General features: G+C 43.0%; 1 protein-coding gene across 7 annotated transcripts in view; it reads right to left on the reverse strand.

Moving 5' to 3' along the window:
- Window positions 1–18: 18 nt before the first annotated feature.
- nav1a (neuron navigator 1a) overlaps window positions 19–22,607 on the reverse strand; it is a 72,906-nt gene continuing 50,317 nt past the window's right edge. Inside the window, exons 6-31 of one of the 7 annotated variants that reach the window (XM_068597233.1) lie at window positions 21,363–21,501; window positions 17,791–18,094; window positions 14,062–14,848; window positions 13,463–13,984; window positions 12,525–12,566; window positions 11,794–11,942; window positions 11,496–11,675; window positions 11,304–11,383; window positions 11,066–11,089; window positions 10,803–10,880; window positions 8,904–8,987; window positions 7,665–7,773; window positions 7,441–7,562; window positions 6,767–6,951; window positions 6,507–6,669; window positions 6,238–6,415; window positions 6,047–6,138; window positions 5,761–5,859; window positions 5,487–5,658; window positions 4,740–5,005; window positions 4,474–4,625; window positions 4,311–4,382; window positions 3,994–4,199; window positions 3,712–3,830; window positions 3,369–3,557; window positions 19–2,490 (exon numbers count right to left, since the gene is read on the reverse strand). In XM_068597233.1, the coding sequence (XP_068453334.1) occupies window positions 2,395–2,490; window positions 3,369–3,557; window positions 3,712–3,830; window positions 3,994–4,199; window positions 4,311–4,382; window positions 4,474–4,625; window positions 4,740–5,005; window positions 5,487–5,658; window positions 5,761–5,859; window positions 6,047–6,138; window positions 6,238–6,415; window positions 6,507–6,669; window positions 6,767–6,951; window positions 7,441–7,562; window positions 7,665–7,773; window positions 8,904–8,987; window positions 10,803–10,880; window positions 11,066–11,089; window positions 11,304–11,383; window positions 11,496–11,675; window positions 11,794–11,942; window positions 12,525–12,566; window positions 13,463–13,984; window positions 14,062–14,848; window positions 17,791–18,094; window positions 21,363–21,501 (4,609 nt within the window). In that variant the 3' untranslated portion in view covers window positions 19–2,394. Of the gene's footprint in view, window positions 2,491–3,368; window positions 3,558–3,711; window positions 3,831–3,993; window positions 4,200–4,310; window positions 4,383–4,473; window positions 4,626–4,739; window positions 5,006–5,486; window positions 5,659–5,760; window positions 5,860–6,046; window positions 6,139–6,237; window positions 6,416–6,506; window positions 6,670–6,766; window positions 6,952–7,440; window positions 7,774–8,903; window positions 8,988–10,802; window positions 10,881–11,065; window positions 11,090–11,303; window positions 11,384–11,495; window positions 11,676–11,793; window positions 11,943–12,524; window positions 12,567–13,462; window positions 13,985–14,061; window positions 14,849–17,790; window positions 18,095–21,362; window positions 21,502–22,607 lie in introns of all 7 variants that reach the window. The other 6 variants (XM_068597231.1, XM_068597227.1, XM_068597229.1 and 3 more) reach the window with 6 other exon arrangements.

Here is a 22,607-nt window from a genome sequence, read left to right on the forward strand (position 1 = left end):
TGAAGAATGGCATGACTTTATTGTGTCCATTGCTCAATGTTTGACATATGGGGTTTGATGTGTTTATAGAGACATGCCATACAACCATTATTAGGCTCCATTTTAAGCCAAGTGCGCCTTCCCGCAGGAGGAAGACAATAAAACCACCAAGGACACCCGTTTTCTGCTGACAGGGGCCACTTCTTATTTTAGATCTCTACACATTTTAGTGATTGTTGTCGCAGATGCACTGACTATTTACAGTGTTTACAATAGTGATGTCATGTACAAAAGAGAGAGGAACCTTTACAAATATTTGCATAATAAAAACAAAGATCTGCTCTTAATAAAAACAACGTGAAAAGAGAAAGAATATCCCGTTAATAAAAATCCCTCCCATGGTAAGGTTAAGTGTGGTAGGTCCAATGAAACGCAACTTTGGGAACACAGCAGGGATACATGCATCTACATTACATATCCAGGCGAATATCTGTATTTACTCTGCTTCCAACTCTCAGGCAACTCCACAAAGATGTCAAGTCTTTCACGCTTACATTTAAAATGGTGTCAAATCGCACACAGGCAGCCCAGCCATGACACGCAGTATCATCTATTGCAGAGTTAACTGGCAAACATAACATCTTAGCAAACAGCTTACCACCATGAATACCAGCCAAAGGTCAAAATTGATAACCCACTTTCTACCTAAATCTGGGCATCGAGGTGATGACATTAAAGTGACATCAGAGTAGGTGAGAGAAAGTGATGACGTTTCCTCTAATCGAGGCCTCCGTGTGGTAGATTAAAGCAGCTCGAAAGCAACTTCAGGCCAGTTGTGTTTTAGGCACAGATAGACTTAGGCATCATGTCTCTACTTTCCACCAGCACCCTGTTTGGACAGGAGAGGAACATCTGGACAGAATATGGCAGTCTGAGGTACTTCACGATTTCCTCCAGCTTTTCTTGCTTTCTTCCTTCATCACAAGGACAGTCAAGATGTAAGCAACGAATACTCTCTGTAATCTAGTACACTGACATATATTATGTGCAAACAAATGATAGAAAGGAATAGGAGGAAGCCACTAAAAGAAATGTTCAACCTTTCTGCCCTTACTCTTACAGTGACTCAAAACAAGGAGCAAATGCAACAAGGGACAACATTTGTTTTTGTACAGATTATTATCACTTATGGCAGTTTTTTTACCAATGTTTTTCACTTCAGTGAATGAGTAATGATTTAGACAGCGGGGTAAGAAGTGTATTCTGCTGCTGTCGATAATGACATAGGTATACATAGGTGATAGCTGCTGTGTGCAGATGGTCGCTGAAGATGACTCAGTATAAAATCCTACAAAATCAAGATTTCCAAAGCTGTATCCTCATCTATCACAAAAGAATTTTGTGTTTTCAAAATGATATCTAAATAGAGAATACACGCAAGCATAGCCTGAAATGTTAGGCCGTCCGGGGCGATTACATAAACAAGCAGGTATTACTGTTTGTTTACAATACAGTATGTTGAGCTGAGTCAGTTTCTCTGGAAACTAGTGCCTACTAAGTCCACTGATTAAGACATTTTCTTTAAAGACCAACTCTAAAACCGATTCATTGATTTCCATTCATTATTCACCAATGCATGCACGTCTCACAGCTTTGTTGTTCTGATATTCAAGTCATGAATGATGACACAACGGCTGAACTGAAGAGAAGAAAAACATTCAAGGCCATTTTCATATCTCTGGTATAAAGTGTGTGTTATGCTCTACTGAGCATCTTCGATAGGTCAGAAAACCAGGAGAGCACTGAGACAGGAGATGCTGCCATCTAGAGGAATTACTAATGAACTGCATGATTTCCAAAACCTCCTAAAATCCAATTACCACAAGTAGAAAATAAAGTGCATTTTTGGCTGTCGTCAAGGGATGAACCTACTTTTGAGGGATTCAGAGTTACATTTGAGGTAAATTTCTTTATGAAATGAAGCACCAACAGTTTATGGTGACAGCTGCGGCAGCCAACAAGGAATAAAAAGGAAAACAAATGGCCTTTGATCAATGGGATTATAGGTAATATTTTTGCATCATACTATTCCGGTTACCATGCACTTGCAGATTTAACAACAACCCATCTGGAACAAATTGAAGGCAGAGAAGAAACACTTTGACTTCCTTCCCTGACATGATCATCACAGCTTCCTATGAAAGCAGTTGAATTGTCTTTCTGATAGCAAAGCAGAGAAAACCCTTCCTCCATAATCACTCTTCCTATAGATCCTTTACCTTTAGCTTCGTAGCTGCTCACTGAGCACACAGTTAAGTTAATTATTGAGTCTTTGAAGTCTCATTGGGACTGCACCAGCTGTGTCAGTCTTAATAAAGAGTCCGTAGCTCCATCGATTGACCGACGGTCTCATTCTCAGAGAGTAGCCTGCAGAGTGGGATCCATACATCCTTCCCGCTCTGGAGACTCGATGTAATTGGCCGACTCTTGGAGCTTCAGCAGCATTGCCATCTGGGTAGCAGGAAAAGACGGAGAGAAAGGTTAACAGACATGTTTTGTTTTACAGGGTTAGATATGGCTTGGCATATATGAACTAATTCTTAAAATGCATTTTAAGACTTGTGGTAAATAAGGATGTTAACTCGACAAACATTTCTATGATTATTGAGATAATTTTTGGGCTTATAAAATGTGAAAATAGTGAACTGCCCATCATTATTTTCAAGAGCCCAAGGGGACATCGTCAAATTTGTGGTAAATCTTCACATGCGAGTGTTTGTTACCTGTCAATGTTTTGTTGAGTATTAATGCCACTCGTTGCAAATAACTGCAAGGGGCAATACATTTTTCATCTCTGCAATTTTTCAACTGAGCAGGATTATTAGCATTGCTGATGCAAATGAGCCACAGTTCATCTGTTTTGCATTATGTGGTGCGAAAGAAGATCTGATGCTTTATTATGTTGACACATGTTGAGTGTTATTATCTGAAAATAAATAAATAGCTGTGTCATTTCTATTTGTATTTTATCTGTGCAAAATCTCAGTGAAGTATTTAAAAAAAAAATTAAAATATTTCCCAATATGGGCCTCACTGTACCCATTCTTCAAGTAGTTACCTAAACTTAACTGTAAGTTTAATTTTTTCAGAGGCGATAGCACTCTTCCCACAAGGCTTTACTGTATTTCAGCAATTTGAATGAAGTTTTAATGTGGTATCGGAGATCCTTTAGGTAACGTCACTTGACTTATTCGTCTCTTTTCTTGTCCGATAATGGGCGCAATCGGGCGCAAGAGTTAACTGACATCTTACACTTCTCCTGCATGCCTACCATGCATCTTCTCTGGCCTGCACTAGTGCCCCATCTCAACAGAAACCTGCACTCTTACCAGTGGATCTGACTCCAGTGTGCTGGGGGGAGGTGTGTCTTTGGGGGGCTTCTTCTCCTCATTGAGTAGACCTATGCTGGGGGGAGGTAGGTGAAAGAGCCTGGACTGGTCCTGCTGTGCGTTGGGCCATGGGAGAGTCCCCCTCACCCACTCCACTGGATCCTCCCATACTGCTTTCTGCCCGTGCACCTGAGAGAAAATATAGACAAGGAGTTAATGGAATGAATGTATTGTTGCTGTTAGCACTAATGTCACACTATTGAGGCCATCTGTGTGTGTGTGTGTGAGTGTGTGTGTGTGTGTGTGTGTGTGTGTGTGTGTGTGTGTGTGTGTGTGTGCTCACCTTAATGCCGTCTTTGGATCCCTCCTGCAGGTACGGTATGATGGAGTGGTTCCACAGGTCAATGAACCACTGCCTGAACTCTGCCACTGATACTGGGCAGGACAGGAAGAAGCAGGGACCTAAAAGAAGGCAAAATGCCAAGTTCATTTATCTCTTGTTCCCAATCCAAATATCTTTATTTGATAAGGGGACGATGCACATTCATAAAAACATTTCAGTACATGCACCAGAGTTAGCCAACATGCTATTTTTCATCTGTAGACCCTGTAAACTGTCTCTCACCTATGAGGAAGTCTGAAGTGCCGTGTTTCTCCAAGAAAGTGTGCAGGTGGTACCAGAGCTGAGGGATCCAGTCCAACACGCGTAGAAGAGCCTGATGGCGTGCTGAGTCCTGCTCCTTCTCCTGGTACGCTTCCACAGCTTTACGGTGCAGGTACCTCAGAAGGAACCCGTTGGCCGGTTCCACGTTGTTAGAGAACATCACCATCCTGTCATCGCGTACCAAAAACGTTACTTTTACTCTTTATGGTAGCTTCATTTTGTATGGAAATGTGTATGAAAATGAGAGGATGCAAGGTGAACATGCTCTTTCTACTCACCTGAAGCTCAGGTGTAGACTGTGGTTTGATGACATCTTCACAGGCTGATTGGTCGTCCCAATGATGTAAGGACTGAAACATCAACAAAAGACATTATGTACTTTCATGAAATCGTATTCAAGTGAAATTTAGTGAAATATCGTAACTGTGTGAAGAGACTCACCATTTGTGATACTTGCAGGTGAGTGCTCCATTAACGAGCTCAGTGATGGCCGCTGAATCACTAATGTCATCTATAATAACGACCAACGGCAGTTCTCCTCCACTCTCTCGGTCAATCTGATTTGCGAGATCGGACAGATACAACTGCAACTCCTGTTAAAGTAAGGACAGGTGATGTTACATGTTCTGTGTGCAGAGATCCACGTTTGTATCGAAAAATGGGACTTTAAGATAACTGTCCGACAAGAATCCAACGCGACGCGCTACCTTCTGGGTCTGACGATGCATGTTGAAGGTGACAGCAGCGCTGCGACCGAGGAGACAGGTCTCATGGTCGGCCTCAGATGAGTCAGTCTGGCTCCGCTGGAGAAGGAAGTGGGCCAGACGCTGAGCCAGATAAGTCTTTCCTGTCCCACTTGGCCCAGACAGGACCAAACGCCGGTGCTTCAGCAGCAAGCTGATGTAGTGCAGCATCATCGGCTTAGGAATCAGAGTCTCAAACACCAGTGAGTCAACACATTTTTCTCGGAGACCTAGAGAGAGGCAGACACAGGGGAGAGAGATAGAGAAAAGAAGCAATTTGATTCACATAATATGAAGCTGAAATTAATTCTGTTGAGTGAGCAATTCGCCACAATCTAGATTGTGTTGCCTTCATTTTCTTGTCAAAGTTGAGTAATCTTTACAAGGCAGTCAGCACAGTGTTGATCGGCCAGGGATTGCTTTAAAAACTCTCCCTATTGGTGCGTTCATGGGCCTTATGTCATTCATTTCAGGGTTGACTACCAAACAGGAACTCCAGAGTTGTTTCCGAAATGTCCATCTAGTATTATAAAACACCTTTAAGAAACTGTATTACTGGGAAATTAAAAAAACTTTTCAGTTTCACAGAGTACTGAACTCCTAAAATAAACCAGAGACCAGTGGCTGCTCAGAAGATGAGAAATCAATTCAAAGGAAAGTGGATTATACGCAATTTTAAGTTACTTGTATGGGTCACAGACACTTACTAACCTTTCAAAGTGACTAGTATTTGAGGTGGACCACTGCTGAAACAACGGTAAGGTGAAGCTTGAGGTTTGTCCCCTCCTATCACCCGCTGCACTCCCGGGCTCAGCTGAAACGAGTGCAGCGAATCACAGGTCAGACCCAGGCTGCAAGTCGGGTCCACTTGAATTAGGTAGTCCTGGAGAAAAAAAACAACATATATCATCCATCAAATCACAGCAATACCATTTGTTAGAACTACTAATGCTTACGCAGTGAGAGAGGACAAACACTGACTTACCTTGAAAATCTTAGATATCATAGAGTCGAGGCAGGCCCAGCCAGTTCTCACATTGACCAGCACTGAGCCGAGGTAGAACTCCTGCTGCTGTTTACTGTCCTACAACGACAGAAAGCAGAGAGAGAGAGAGAGAGAGAGAGAGAGCGAGAGAGAGAGAGAGAGAGAGAGAGAGAGAGAGAGAGAGAGATGGGGGGCGGGAGGGATGAGTGCATAATCTCTCAGCTGCTCAATTTAATGCTGTTGACATTATTGGACATTGTTTCTATTAAAGGTGTTCTGTGTTTACCTCTACTTGATCTCCAATGCGGACAAACACACGTGCACATTCTTCATCCCGCTGGGAAGTCACACTTAACGTGTCAAGTGACTCAGACACGTCTGAAAAGTTTGCAGGAAAAAAATTCATGATAAGGGAATATAAATATAACTTTTATGTATGTGCATGAAAATAGGTGGAATAGCATGTTTGTGTCTCACCTGGATCTTTACAATCATTCAGACTGAGACTGAAGGACTTGGTGAGGGACATGCTCATCGGCTGCCTCAGTGAGGGCCCCACGAGAGAGGCCAGGCCTGAAGGCTGGGAGGTGGAAGAGGTTGGACCGGAGCCGGTTTTTAAATGGTCATTCTCCGCCTTCAGGTTCTCCACCGTTAACTAGGTCATAGGAAGGTACGGTAAAGTCATCATTTGTACATATACTTCAGTTGTTGACTTCACTGAATATGCACATGCAGGCAAAACGAACCTGCATGCTGTTCATGGCTTCTCGAAGCTGCTCTAGCTGATGTGCAGAGCTTAAGGCCTCCAGCCGGATGTCTGTCAGTTCTCTCTCTTTCACCCAGAGTTCTGAGCGTAAATCCGATACTGCCGCTTCCTCATTGTCTCCCTCTTCTGTCGTCTCCATGATCCTGGAAGAGAGTGATGCAATCATCAGTGTCAAGCCTCCCGTGAAGCCTGAACCTCACTATTGAGCTAAGAGATGGAGTAAGGTGTTTGTGTACTTACGCAAAAGAGGTGGCAGAGACCGATGTGTTCAGGAATGTGGACGGGGTTTCTACTTCTTCTGCCCCCTCATGGAGCATCTTTGGGGAGTTGGGAGCTGACGAGTCAGGGGTGGCAATTTCCTCAATGTCTGAGTATGTTTTGGAGCCTTTTTTAATGCTGAATGCTTTGTTGAAGGAGCTCCTCAGCTACACAGACGGAGAGGACGAGAGAGAAAGAGGGAAGACAGACAGTTAAACCAGCATTCAGGGGGTTACTGCGTTAATTAATAAAAGATCTGTACACTTGTATTAGAATTGTTGTAAATATGACACATGCTAAATTAAAGGTGTGGTTTGTCATCTTGGGTGACACTCATTGCATGACTTGTAATGAGTAAGATGAGAAGATCGATACCACGCTCTCATGTCTGTTTGTAAAATATTAGCTTAGCTTAGCATTTAGGGAAACAGCTAGCCCGGATAAAAGAAAATAGGCCTCTCAGCACTCTCTGTTGGTTCATGTCAGCTGTTTCCCCTTGTTTCTAGTCTTCATGCTAAGCTAAGCTAAGAGGCTCCATTTTAACAGACAGACGAGGGAGAGGCCGGTCGTACTTACTACTATGTCATAATCACTACAGAGACAAACACCAGCTTGTGAGAGTCAGACATTGCCTCATATACAGCGTGTTTTCTTACCCAGCTCTTTTTCTTCTTCTTCTTGGCATCTTGGTCCTTCAAGCTGCCCAAACTCGACATACTTGTCAGGCTGTTGAGACTGGAAATGCTCTCACATGAATTCTGACGTTGAATCCGCATGTCTGGGAAACAAGAAAACTCTAAATCAAAAGAGGGAAATGTGCAGAGACGATGTGCAGAGCAGGCAGAAGAAAACAAAGAGATCAAGGGGTCCATCTCCAAACCTTTCATGTTATTTTGGGTGTTTAAGGCTCCTTGTATGACAGCCTGGGCTTCGTCATTCCTGTCCTTCAGAGCCTCAATGGTTTCCTTCAGATCCAACAGCTCTGTGTCCTACACAAACAAATTCAATAAATGTCAGCGAGTTGGGTTGAAATAAATCGGTTCTCGTCTGTTTAAGTTTACCAGGTTTTTTAAATTAAAAAAGTTTTCATTAAAAAGTTGTTGTTTATTTACTGTTTTATCGAATGAAGTGTTCTTTTTAAATAATCTGCTTATTCCTCAAAGTAATAGTACTTCACTCATCATCACCATATTTATACCCAAATTAGTTCAGTTTTATTTTCTTCACGTTTTCCACATTTTGAAAATAATTTCTAATGCACTCAGCATTACACTTCACATTGTATAATGGCATACAAAACAAATACAGATTAGGATTTGCAAATAATGAATAGTTTGGTAAGTTTTTTTAATGTCAAAAATAAAAACTAGTATATTCCCATATTTTAAAGTATTGTTGTATTGTCCGATGTTTTAGTTAAGCACTGCAACTCAAACCCGGAGTACGAGCTCATACACCTGGCGGGCCTGATCCCCATTGCGATGTTAACAGTTCAAAAGTACAAGGAGTTCTGAACAACAGAGCGTCTCTGTGCTGCTTGTGTGCTAAAGTCGATCCCACTCCACTCTAAATAGAGATGCCCGGCCCATCTCCTCAAGGTTAAAGCGCCTGTGCTCCAGGCTGAGCTGCACAGGTCAATGCGCTGGCACAAACAACAAAGCCTTGTTCTTGAGTGGTCTAGACGGACCTTTCAGCGGGAGCAGCAAGGCATGAAGCGCTGAGAGAGGCTCCTCACATTTATGCACACACTAAACACTGCTGCGGGCGCTGATCAATTTATTCACAGCAAAACAGATAGAAAGGCTGGAGAATGCAGGAATGGGATGTTTGGTGTGTGTGTGTGCACATGCCAGCTGTTTGCACATTTCATCCAGCCGGAAGCAAAGTTGTTTTTCATTGATCCTCTATCCTCTTCTCACTGCACGTCACCCTGTGGGATTACAGCCTTGGCCTCTAACTTACTGTTCATCCAGCTCTTCGCCGCAGGCTGTGATCAAAAACATCTCACTCCATGCGAGCACAACTCTACCTATTCTTAGTAGACTGCTCATGAGACTGCACTGCAGCTTGAATTCAGGTTTGTGATTGTTTGTGGTTTGAAGTGTGGATGCCACATTACCTTCTGATCCTGGGTGATTGACAGACTCTGCAGCCGAGTTGTCATCAGTTGTAAACTTTGCTCAAAGGCCGCCACCAGATTTGCCTGTTTGTAGAAGATGATAGACAAAGGAAATAATTCATATTTTCCCCAAATATTTATTAAAGTAGTAGTATAAGAGGACATTATTATTCATATTTTTGGTCTGTGACAGCGTCATTTACATGTCGACACTAACTAATGCAAGTTTAATATAATTACAGGAACACATTCTCAGCAGATTCATGCAACGAGGCCAAATATCACACAAAGGCTGACCAGAATGTCCCCTGTGGAAAAGTCTCCTTCTCCCTAATTCTCCCTCACACACATGAGCAGGAAGGGACAATTGCTTTTTGCTCTTTATAGAATGTAATATACTGTATAATACTGCATACAGCACAGTCATTAATCCAGAACCACTTTCCCTATTCAATATCTTGCATAATAAGGTCAAACAGTATGAAGAAATCTCTCTCACACACATGCACACACACAAGAAGTACTTGATTGATGTGTGCTGTATGAAGCCATCCATAATGGGTGAGCTATATTGATGCACTTGGACTAATGGAAACGCTGACATGGTGGTCGTACAGAAACAACCTTGTGGAGTGGAAAGAAAGGGCAAGGTACCTCTGTCTCTGTGTGTGTGTGTGTGTGTGTGTGTGTGTGTGTGTGTGTGTGTGTGTGTGTGTGTGTGTGTGTGTGTGTGTGTGTGTGTGTGTGTGTGTGTGTGTGAGGATTTTTGCCTAACCCTTTCCGGCTCAGACCCAAGAGGAGTATGCCAAAGCTAAGTCGCTTGGTGAGAGGTTCAGGGGAAGGTTAGCATCATTCAGGCCCCACATGGATAAGAAATGTGCTGAGACTGCACAGAGATTATCTATGACTGACACACCATGGCTTGGATTTTAAATCTCTCTCTACGTGTCTTTTTCCTATTTCATCTGAAGGGCACATATTTTTGCCTGGTGTGAGAAAGAAAGTGTTTGTTAAGGAAGGCTAAGAGAGGATTTGATTGGCTGGCAATACTCTCTTTGAGATCTTTGAAGAAAAAGGTCATGAATAGACAGGGTAGTTTTTATAAAAGGCTGAATACTTTCCAATCACACTTGGGCATTGTAACTATTAACAAACAATATTCAAAATTATCTTTTTTCAGCTTCTGATTTTGGTATAATGGTAAGGATTTTCTGCAGTGCTCATGTTCATCATAGTAACATAAAATGTAACCCAATGCAACAGTGTAGCTCACTGATGTGTTTAAAAAAAAATGTGTACAACAATATAGCTCTATTTAATAGTGAAATAAGGTAAATTAGGCTCCGGGTACCGGTCATACTTTTTAGTAGAAACAATTGTTGTTGTTGGTCTGCCTGAATAGGATTAGTTGGATTAGAAACGTATAGATTACCACAATACTTTTCCTTAAAAGGTCTGGACCCTCTGACATGCAGAAAAAACATCTTAACTTACATAATCGGAAATGAATGTAATGTGCTATGCAATCCTGTTTTTGCATGAAGCAGTAAGAAATACAATACAAAACAGTTGAAGGCACCCTCGACTGCTGTCCCGTGTTAAACACAAATGATGTCTTCAGTTTTCTGTATTGTATTAGTATCAGTTACATCTGCCTCAGGGTAGATGCCATTGAGGTGGACAGTTCATCTAGATGACTGACAAGTGTATATGGCTGTAAAATTGGAGGGAGGGGTTACAACATATGTGTTGTGAAAGGCTGCATATTGTAATTTTGATTATGGCAAATGTCATTTAAATCTATTAGAGTTTAGTTGGAAGTAAAATCCGTTATTGGCTTGATTATACCGTATCCACTGCCATTTAATATTTATTTGTAAGATAACAAACACTACGTACGTTTGCTGTCAGCTGCGTCGTCAGATTAGACACCTTCTCCTGCGACGATTCCAGCTCCCTCCTCAGTTTACGGATTTGCTGTGAGGAAAAACAGATATGTTACACAAGAAAGAAAACAAGGTTACACAAGTGACTTGGAGTGGATGTTGATCATGAACTAAATGACGGACGTGTTCTCTCACAGACGACACAGATGAGAGTGATGGATGAAAGGTCAGAAACAGAGACAGAGAAGAAGAAAGAGCAGGAAAGAACCCACTTACCTCTCCCTGAATCCTTTCCTCAGCCTTTGGAAGCAGGGGGAATAAAAGTCAAGATGTTAGAGATAAGATAAAAGAAGAAGAGGAAAGAGAAGAAGAGACAAATAAGATATATCTGGAATACCTTGGGGGAAAGTCTTGTCTCTCTTTAAAGTTTGAAATGAGCATAAAGCCTAACTGCACAGACATCTACACCCACTCAAACATAGATAAATCGCATCACACGCTGAAGTGTATCTACCTGAGTCTGTATGCCGCCCACACTCACCGAGGAGTAGCTTGACGAGGCGTTAGACGCCAGAGAAAGAACAGACCCGTGAACTGAAAAGACAAAAATGACGGGCAACAAATTAAGTCAGATGGAAACTGAGTCGCACAACAACACTGGACAAACCGTCATGCAGCAGTTAATGAAATAATTCAGAGGGCTTACCCTCATCGGAGTCCTTGTCCCTGAAGGATCCGGAGCGAACCATTCCCATGCTGCGGGGGCGTTCGGCCAACGAGAGCGTGCTGCCCAGCGGAGAGGCCCCGTACAGCTCCAGAGAGGCATCGTGTGTCGGGATGCTGTTGGAACGAATCATCCTCGGAGGACCGCCGACAGGGCTGGGTACTGATGAGAGAGCAGAGGGGACAAAGGAAAGAGAGTTAGCGATGTTATACATGAAATACATAATTAGTGTAGTGCTGTTCTAGTCAGTACTCTTCTGAGTCTGTGTGTTGAAACTCACCCATACTGGTCTTAGAGCTGCGGGGTAAGGAGGTGGGTGAGGACAGCAAGGGAAGAGTGAGTGAGTCGGTCATACTGAGAATAGTATGAGAGTGTCTCCTCTCTCCTTTCTCCTTCACTTCCTCATCAACCTGGGAGGCACTGCTGAAACTATACAAACAGAAGGCAAATAAATACAAGGATTATTGAGCTGTTGTTACATATTAAAATATGTTATGTATTCAAATTATTGTACAGTGTTGTATAAAAGTCTGAGGGCATTAAGGAACATCATGTTAAATGCTATCCCCCAATGAACACACAAAAAGTACCCAAAGTAAAATAAGTAAGTTGTGAATAGAAGTGTGTTTATATATTTTAAATCCCCTGTCCTTTATAAGCAGGATATGACCATAATGCATTTAATAACACATTTATATGTAGTTATGAACACATATGAAGACAGAATGTGTTTATTAAGTTAAATGCTAAATTGATTGGGTAAAATAAAGTATGACTAATGCCAAACAAATTGGTGGTAGTGGGACACAATGAGATACAATTTTGAAGGGATGAAAGATTTTTAGAATAATAGTGACAGGGACAATGAGGATAAACACAATTTGTCATTTGTTGAGGATCTTATCAATAAGATCTCTGTGTATGTGCAATTAAAGGCTGTACCATATTGCATCAAACCATCAGTGCATGACAGTGTGGAGTACAAGAGTGGGTATGTGTGTGTTCACTTACCTTAAACCTTTCTTTGGCAGCGTGTTTCTGTTACTCTGAGAACTGTGGGGATTAAACAATGACATTATTTAACCAGTGCTGAAGGGAGTTATTAAACTCTCGAGAGCAGGCAGCCGGCACAAAGAAGCACATCACGACTGGCAGACAGCTGGTGTCAGCCAGTAATTATGACGTCAGTCACTGGGGCCCGTACAACACCGATAATAGGCCTGTAGTAATAATAGCCTGAAACTCACTCAGTGTGTGTGTGTGTGTGTGTGTGTGTGTGTGTGTGTGTGTGTGTGTGTGTGTGATGCCTACTTGTTGTATTCGTTAAAATGTAAATATGACTTTTAGCTTTCTCATTAAATCATATTATATAATTTGGGCAATATTTACCAACTCAGCGTTTATCTCATATACTATCTTCTTGCAACTCAAATCTCTGGCTTTCCGATTAAATCTCAAAATAAAAGCTATCAAAATCATATTGAGACGGGTTCAGTTAAGGCTGCCTTCAGAGTAATAGTCTTAAGTACATCCTGAGTATATCTTTAATAAGACCACACACATCTCTAGCCGTCTGAGTTTATAATTTTGGGGAAATATTTTTATCTTCTTTGAAGTTCTGAATACATGCTGTTTCTCTACAATCAAACGTTTTCCACTATGTGCCATCATCTAATACCAATCAAATCACTTTTCCATGTCCTCACTTAATAATGGGAGATGAATACATGGTTGTCGCATAGAACAAAGAGAATAATAAATCAAAGAACTACCCTGATAACTCCTGCCTTCCCTAATAATGGTGGTGCAGTTCACAAGCAGACCAGTAGGTGGAGTTACATAGCAGCATTACAAAACATGAATGACAAAACATCTGCTTTAAGATACGTAGATTGATGTGATGTTATTGGGTTAAAATGTATACACAGTTGAGGATTATTGAATCTCACCTGTCTGTGAGAGATAATGACACTTTACTTCCGGAGCTCCAGATGGAAGGAGGGCCTCTGTCTTCCTGTCTATCTTTGTGGCGGGACTCTAGGGTGGTGTAGCCTCTCACCAAATGTTCCCTCTCTCTGGTCTTCTCCCGCTCTCGGGGCTCAGGGGCGAGACTCATCTGGAGTGGCAGTGACTCCATGCTGCGATGCAGCCCAGACAGACGAGGGTAGAGCAGGGAAGAGGCGCTCCCTCCGCTTCCTTGAACCCCGAGAGAAGAGACCTGCCTCGGCCCCAACCCAGTCCCTGAGCTCGAGAAGCAGGCTGAAGAGTTCACATTGAGTAAAGGGGCGGGGCTGGGGGTCAGGCAGGGGCCGGGGGAGCTGCCTGCTGAGCTGGCCAGGTCCTGGAGCTTAGAGTAGGGAGGAATCTTCGGTGGCAGGGAGTCCTGAACTCCCATCTCTAGGCTGTTTAAGTTCAGCTTGTCAAGCTGGGCCATGGATGGAGGTTTTACCAGGCTGCGCATTCCTGATAACCTAAAGACAAGAACAACGATGAGCCAAATTCAAATCAATACTTTGCTTTGTTTGTGAAAGAGTGTTAAAGAGTGTACCTGTGTGTGTTGGGTGAGGGCAGATCCATGCACTTGCCACTGGTGGGAGGTCTGAGCCCCTGGAGCTTCGATCCATTCTCTGAGGGGGTCTGAGCAGGGCTGCCCTTCAGAGACCCACCTCCACACTCAGAGTCAGATACTACAGCTTTGGCTTTGGCCCTTTCTTTCTCTTTCTCTCTGTCTGTCTGATTGACAGGACTGGGACTTGGGATCCCACGACCACCTGCCTTACTCAATCCAGAACCAATGCCAGAGGCGGGCTCTTTGAGTCTCGAGCCCTGTGGTGGTTTGACCAGCCCTGAGCCTGTGTCCATGGTACTGCTCACTGGGCGAGCTGAGCTCGGCCGGGTAAGTGTCAGGGTGCTGGTCTTTGCTGGGCGAGGCAGAGAGCGGTACTGGAGAGACGTCCTGGCATTTGGAGATAGAAAACCACTCTGGTCGCCGTTTGAAACATCAAGACTTGTCTTACGTCCTCCGCTGCCACCACCAGCCACTGGTTTGACAGGGATACCTGAAGTTTTGGGAATCTTCCCCACCGTTGCAGAGCCGCAGGGTATGGGCATACCGGTGTTGTTTGTACCATTATTGGTCGCTGTGGTAGGCTTCTTGAAACCAAAGTTCCCACCAGTTGAGGGCCTGACGAGGCCAGACGGAGGTTTACGTTGCTCGCCGGCACCGCCGCCATTTCTCAGGTCTTTACCGGCATCTGAAGAGGAGCGCTGAAGGCCGGAGCTCTTCACTGCTAACCGAGACTTATCCATTGGCTTGCCATCGGACTTTACTGTGCCTAAAGAGGTCGAAACGGAAAAAAGAAACATCACTGATGAGTAGCTTGAATAGTTTCTGTTGGTGAGTGAGACTAACCAAGCCATATTAGGACATTATATCTTATCTGACCACCTACAAGGTCTGACTGTCTGCTGATAAAGATAAATCCTTGTCTGAGCAGACAGACAGTGTGTAGAACAGACTCTCAGCCAGCTTTACATTCATACGCACTGCTATCATGCGGTTACTTCTCTTTTCCATCCTGATGAACTAAAACAGTTTTCTCTGGCTTTCCAGTAAGTACACAGAGTGCAGAGTGCTGAGATTAACATGTGCGGCATCACTGTGGAAAACTGCTGTTCACATTCACAGAGTGTGTCTGCGGGTAAAAGTGCATGAAACACCCAGTATAACTGAGTGCATCCACTCTTGCAACCTCTTTGGGGAAAGAGGGCAAAGTGACAGATAGCCCGGGTGAAAAGAGGTTGTAGGAAATGTATGTGATTTTCTTCCCATCTTTACATTTCCCAGTTGGCAAACGAACTGGACTTGTTTGGAAGTTATTATGAGAGCAGAACTATTAGACACATGTGCACTGTATGCACCACCCACACAAGTGCAAGTCCACTCTACCCACACTCTTAATTTGTATCTAATGGGAGTTGTTATGGGAGGTTTATATACAAGGCATTAACAGAGTCAAAGAACTGTTGAATGGGACCCACCGGTGTGCTGCCCTGAGACATCTGGAGTCACTTAAGGGAATTGAAAAGGCCCGCAAAATACACATGCATAGGGCCAGACATACATATATATATATATATATATATACGCCACACACACACACACACACACACACACAGTTTTCTGTGATTGTATCTTATAGGAATGTGACACTGACAACACATTATGTGTGGAGTTCTTTTGTAAATGGGAAAATTGGGTTTACATGTCAAGTCATAAAGTCAGTCCATCGTAAAACCACAACATTGCACGTTCCAAGAACATGAAGCTGCAGAAACACACACTGCAGACACAGCAGTGAGAAGCAAACCCACACTGACTGACAGAATCCAGGCGTGCGTATTCATTTTGACATAAATAAAAGCTGATTTACTGACACTGACTGACAGGCTATTGAGACAGTAGAGTTCACAGAATGTGTAGCAGACTCCGTGAATTACAAAAGGTCACGACGTAAGAGATCTGCATGTCTGAAGAGTTGGACCCGTGAAGACGCAGACAGGGAAAACCTTTCCATAACATTTTTAACACTGCCGTCGCTGGCTATTGAAGGAAAATGTAGATTCTCCTTCCCTGTGTCGCCTTCTATATGAGGCCACTTGTGGTAGATATAAGGGAGATAATTGTGGAATTATGTATCCACACATATCCACACACAAACACCTCATACTCCTGTCTATCCTTTCCGACGCCTCATTCCAAAACCCCACATTGTCTTCCATCAAGTATCACACCATAAATATGCATGTGCTTGTATTTCTGGTTGTTAAGATACAGCATCAGTGTTTAATTGTGTGTATGTGAGAGGTATTTAAACATTTTTTTGCAGAAAGATGGTAAAATGTATCTGCAGTTATGTGTCTGCATAGTGCATGTGACATATATGATACATCAGTGCTAACAGAAAGATGAATATCTGCACTGTGTCGCACTTACAAACTACATTCTGCTTGCAGAAGGTATGCAATGTGTATACACCAAGTGAAACATAAAGAAAATAAAACTAAATCAGTTTGACGTTGCACTGTACTGTTAATGGGCTCTGTTGTCCCATCATAAAAAATTGAAGCTGTACTGATAGCTCAAGAAATTTGAACAAATTGTTGCTGTTGTTTCTGAAACATTAAGTCAAACTGAATGTAAGTATAACTAATGTCCAAAGTGCATTCAGTGTAGTTTGAATAAATACATAACAATATCAATTGAAAGTCTAACAAGAAAAATAATTTAAAGATAAATCGTTATGAAGTCTTGAAGCATTTGCCAAACAATAATTTAGAGTCTGAAACTCTGTGGCATATTGAATAACCTTGATATCAGATTCATAATGTTCACATCAATAACAATAACAGCCTGGCACAGAGATCACAGGCTGGCTCAACACACTTGTTTGGCATATCTATCATTTCAACAGCTGGCAATGCAAACACAGGACAGTCCCACAGAAAGAGGACTGTTTACACAGACACTGTGTATCCAGCATGGCACACAACAGCACAACCAATAACCTTTTGTTTTGGTTGTCTATACAGTATGTGTGAATGTGTGTGTGTGTGTGCTTATGTAAAAGATACACAGATGGTGTGCTTAAAAAGCAGCTGCACAATCGGCACTATTGTGCTCTTTGTGCGTGAGTGAGAGTGTGTGTTTGTGTGCTAAGTGTGATTGGTGACACTCTGTAAGACTAGCACAATCTCAGACGTGTCTCTACTCACAAACGCACACTATTGCAAACACACACTGTCTCTGGTCCAGTTGTTTTGGGTACAAGGCCTTTATTTAAGGGCTATAAATTCTCTCTGTCCGGAACAAAAATAAAGCTTGCATAGGAAAGGCTGGGCCAATAGGAAGAAGAAAAAAAAAAAAGACACTGTTGCTCAGTGTGTGCATGTGTGTGTGGAAGTGTGTGTGTGCGCGTGTGTGGTTGGCTGGCAGGAAGGGAGTGGGTGGTGATGGGCGTTTGATACATGGCACCACTTTCTAAAGGCCCGGAGGGTGGGCTGCAGCTGTGGATGAATGTGTGGGACAAAGACAGAGAGTGTGTCTGTGACTGTCCATGGGAGTGAGACTGCCTCAGAGAAGGGAGTATTAAAAGACAGCCAATGTGTCAGTCTGTTCAGGTTATGAAACCAATTCAAGTGTAGCTATAAATATATTACATCTCACTGTGTGTGTGTCTGTGTGTGTGTGTGTGTGTGTGTCTGTTTCTCCTCTCACCTGCCACTCTCAGCCCACTCTGAGAGGTGTGTGTTATCGGCGAAGTGACTCCTACAGGTGGGTTTCTTCCTTTCTTCAGCACGTTTCCTTGACCCAGGGTCTGAGGTTTCTTCAGTTCGCCCTTCCCTCCGTCGAGCCCCACCCCCTGCGTCCGCGTCTTTTTCCATTTATTGGCTGCTTCGGACTTGAGACTTCCCGTATCGTAGACGCCAGTGCCCTGGCTCTTGCGGCTGGGTTTGGTATCGTCACTGTCCCATGACAGACCACTCTCCACCAGAGATCTCTTCTCTGCATCTGTACGCATCTAGAGTGAGTGAGACAGACACAAGCTTAGAGACACTCTACAACAAAATGTTTACCAATTGAGTGCGTGAGATTTGACTGACAGAAAATGGAGCCAAAAATTAATTGTATGGTCCACTGTTTGCGTTCTAGGCATGGTTTTACTTGCCTAAAATCAAAATCTAAAGAGGCCATCAAAGTATGTTTTGACTACCTAAAAAGCAAAGAAAGCAAAAACATTTTTTTTAAAAACTAGCAAAGAGCTGCTAAAAAGTAATAATAGAAAAAACATTTTTTTCTTCATAACATAATACTAGATATTCATATTGCTCTTTATATCCAGCACAGGAAAATCCAGGAAATTGGCCAAATGAAGAGCTGCAGACGCCTCCTGCAGTTTTGTTAAGTATCCAAACTCAGGTACTGCATATGCAGTAGGACACAGGTGAGCAATGTACCTTTTGGTGTGCCACTGCTAAGATTATAATAAAATACAAACTTCAGGAACTGTACTTTAATTATGTAATCCTCCAAACTCCACCCCAATACTATAACGTATTTATTGTTACTAAAGAAATCTAGTTTCTCTTGCGTGATTATTTTCCTGACATCTCTTAGCTTGGGACACTGGGAAGAGTGAGCCAACGGAACAACTCAGATCCTTTAAATGCAAAAACATTAGGTATGAAATCTGTACTTATGTTAGTCATTGGCCGCAGTTTGAAAAAGGGCATTTGATGAGGTGTGTGTACTCAGGCAGAGTCTAAGACTCTCATCATGATGCTTCTGAGAAGAAAAACATGTCCAACCCAGTCAACCCCAAAACACGCCCTCTGATGTCTCATCGCTTCAGTCTATTTTCTGCTCTATTTGAGCACTTCAAAAGAGAGAGAAGAAACTGCCCAACACACACATGTACCTGTACTTGTACGGTCATTACTTAGACATGGTCTTCTCTGTGTGTGTATGTGGTAAATACATATGAATATGGAGGTGTATTGACACAACAACAACAAAAGACTTCAGAGAGCACCTAACTATATCAAGTTCTACTCAGTCTACACACATTTATTAGATTTAGCTACTTCCATAAATACACTGAATGCACAATCCCTGTGTAAGTGTGTGAGAGTGCTTATTGGAAGCTCCATAAGGACAGATATGACTAGTTTTAACAGACAGGTTATTTTCTTTCCCGTAGGAGACTGACAGTAACACAATGCATCAGAGTGTGTGTGAAGGTTTGTGTGTGTGTGTGTGTGTGTGTGTGTGTGTGTGTGTGTGTGTCTGCCAGTTCAGGACACTGCACCCAGCGGTTCTCATGAGGACTCATATGCTGAATTCCTTTTTTATTAAAACCAATAGACCCCATGGGCAGGTTCACATCACATGAGGGGGAGGTATGAGAGTGTGTGTGAGTGTGTGTGTGTCCTGTCTGACCAGATAAAACATTGTCATTTCCTCACACATTCCCTGATTATTGAAACAGGTGGGGATGGGATACACATCTGTCCAGATAGCAGTGACAAAACAAGATAACAAAACAAGCATATAGACAGACAGGCGCGCGCACACGCACACGCACACACACACACACGCACACACACACTCACACACACACATGCAAACTAAACTGTTTTGGGAAACAAGGTGTAGTACCTTGATTTTATGGTCTCACACACACACACACACACACACACACACACACACACACACACACACACACACACACACCACTCTATGGCTTTGATTCCCTTCCTCTCTTAACCATGCCTTCTTTGTGCCCCCGTCTCTCCTCCACCCTCATATCCTTGTTGAATACATTACGCAATATGTGGGAGAGAAGAGGAGCGCATCTAAAATCAGAGCTGCCTTTGAGGGAATTATAAAATCAACCGGAGTCAAAGGGAGTCGGAGGAGTAACGCAGAGGAGAAGATGGAGACAAAGAAATGGCTTCAGGACACAAAGACAAAGAGAAACCGATAAAGAAAAAAGCGTTGGTTGAGAAGCGGCGAGGAGGAGGAGAGGAGCTATGTGTTTTAGGGTGCATGATGAGGTGATGGTTGGTTTCCATGGTAATGATGCCATAGAGAGGTGGGGGGGTAATGGTTGCTATGACTCCTGCAACTAAGCGTGGAAGGAGGCGCACCGGTTCTTACGGCTCGCTGGCCCGGATGCAGGACTGCAGATGGCTCCGTGTGTGTGTGTGTGTGTGTGTATGTGTGTGTGTGTGCAGATGGCTGTTCTAGACCTATCCGTCAATATACAGGAGAAGACAAAGACCTGTACTCTCAGCATCCCTGCACTTCGGTTACCATGGTTACGCTGATTCCCTCGTTCTCTCTATCTCCCTCCCTCTCGTTTCTCTTTCTCTGAGAGCTCACTACATCCGTCATGTAAACCACATTGCGGAGGTGTGACCTACATCAGACAGACAGACAGGCACGCACGCACGCACACACACACACACACCCACAGTCTGGGAACCATACAGCTAAAGACGGACCTTAAAGAACCTCAAGCAGAGATGCAGATAGGATTTTAAAAAGCACTGAGGTCTTAAGTCCCAAATCCTCCCCACAGAAAATGATGAAGCCCAAAGCGTCAGAGCGTTCGAATGCATTGGGAACATAAAGATAACCACTCAGTTGTTTCAGGCAGCCCAGTTATACGACTAAACTGGTTAAAAAACAACAGGCTCTGGATCCGCAGTCTCAGGTCGGTGAAGTCCTGGACAGAATTAGTTTTTGGACTCAACCAGAGCCTGAACTGGTGTAATGAAACCAGCAGCAACAGCAATGTTTTATGGTTTGTATGAATCAGAGACCAACAACTATGTCTATGGCCACCAGATCATTTTCAAACGTTTTAGACTATAAACATTCCAAAATAAACCTGATGACTATTAAACGTTGAGCTCCTAATGCAGCTTTAAAACCCCAACAAAAGACCAAAAGGGAGCCTTGCTGAACAATGTAGCTAGCCAGTGTGTGTGTGTGTGTGTGTGTGTGTGTGTGTGTGTGTGTGTGTGTGTGTGTGTGTGTGTGTGTGTGTGTTGTGGTGCAAATTTATTGCTGCAGATGTGATACATATCATGGGTGTGCACAGAATATTTTATCAGGCTTTGTCTCTGATGTTGTTCTGCTGCCTGTCGTGTGTATGTGTGTGTGTGTGTCCTCCGTACAACACATCATTCAGCACCTTGTCAATAGCTCACTGGATTAACAGCTTGATCAATACTGCTAATGCGTGTGTGTATTGTGTGAATGCTTGTGTGGACGTTACTTACCACGATGGCTGAGTTCCTGCGGGAGCCAATGGGTGTGGTGGGAAGGGAGTTGAGCGTGGGACTCGTGTTGAACTCTTCAGAGCTGAGGTTGTCGGAGCCGTCACTCAAACCACTGCTGATGGAACTGCTCTCGTCCCAACTAAAAGACACACAGAGCAAGAAGATGGGTCAGATGAGGATCATATCTCAAAGCTGGTTGCTTCTGCAATTATCATGGAAATACAGCGGAGTACCTCAACTCATTTAAAAAAAAATCACTATATTGATTCAGCTGTAATGAAATGTGATTGAGAGCACATGAACATTTGTTAACAAGTTAATAATAAGTCAGGCAGGTAAAAGTAATGACTATAATTCAATTCATTGGCTAAAAGTAAACTGGAAGCAATACAAATAGTTTAGACTAAAAGAGGTTGACATAGATAGCTAAAAGTAATTTATAATGAGTTCACATAGTTTGCTAAAAGTTGAGAATATGCAGTCAAATAGTTCGCTTACACAGCGCTGAATAAATAGCATAGATAGCTACTGCAAACCTGATACAGTTGTATGGGTACGTCTTAAAAATAGCGAGGGAAGAACTGACTAAATGTAATTCATAGCCTATATCACTGTGTTCGACTGTTTGTGTACCACAGTAATTAGGTTAAATCCAGACAGATGGTAGATCTGCAGTCCTAATTTCGGGGTGAATAAATCTGCCCGAGCGGTTGAGGTTGCCAGTCGGTCAACCTGAGTTTAAGCCCAATTGCCATCAAGCATCCACCTTTCTGCGTGTTCTTTATCAAGACACTGAACCCTTTCACACCCGAAGGGCGGACAGAAGATAATTCTGTTTCCCTGCAAATACGAAGAAGTATCACATCCCACTTCAAGCTCTCTTACATGAGAATATCTGACAAAAACAAAACAATATTTGACAACTAACTGGATATCTCTTGGCGCTTGTATGCTGCATGAAGTATGAGCGCTCCACCAGCTCTGTTACATCAGTGGGTGCCTCACTTGGCTCCATGTCTTTCCGTTTGTCTTTTGATTAAAAATTCATAGACATAGACCTCATTTAAAACTCTGCCTGCTCTATATACTGTTTGTACTTCACTTTCACACTGCATGCGATGCGAACACTTGTCAAACTGAGATTTGGAGCGCTCCCCACATTATCTCAACCCACACACACACACAAAAATAGCACTGGAGAACATATACACTGATGTATGCGCCCCCGAGTGCATACAGCCTGTG

This window comes from Clinocottus analis, unplaced genomic scaffold, assembly GCF_023055335.1.
Source record: "Clinocottus analis isolate CAN_PGR_092001 unplaced genomic scaffold, fCliAna1.0.p SCAF_4, whole genome shotgun sequence".
In the NCBI taxonomy this organism is placed as follows: Eukaryota; Metazoa; Chordata; class Actinopteri; order Perciformes; family Cottidae; genus Clinocottus; species Clinocottus analis.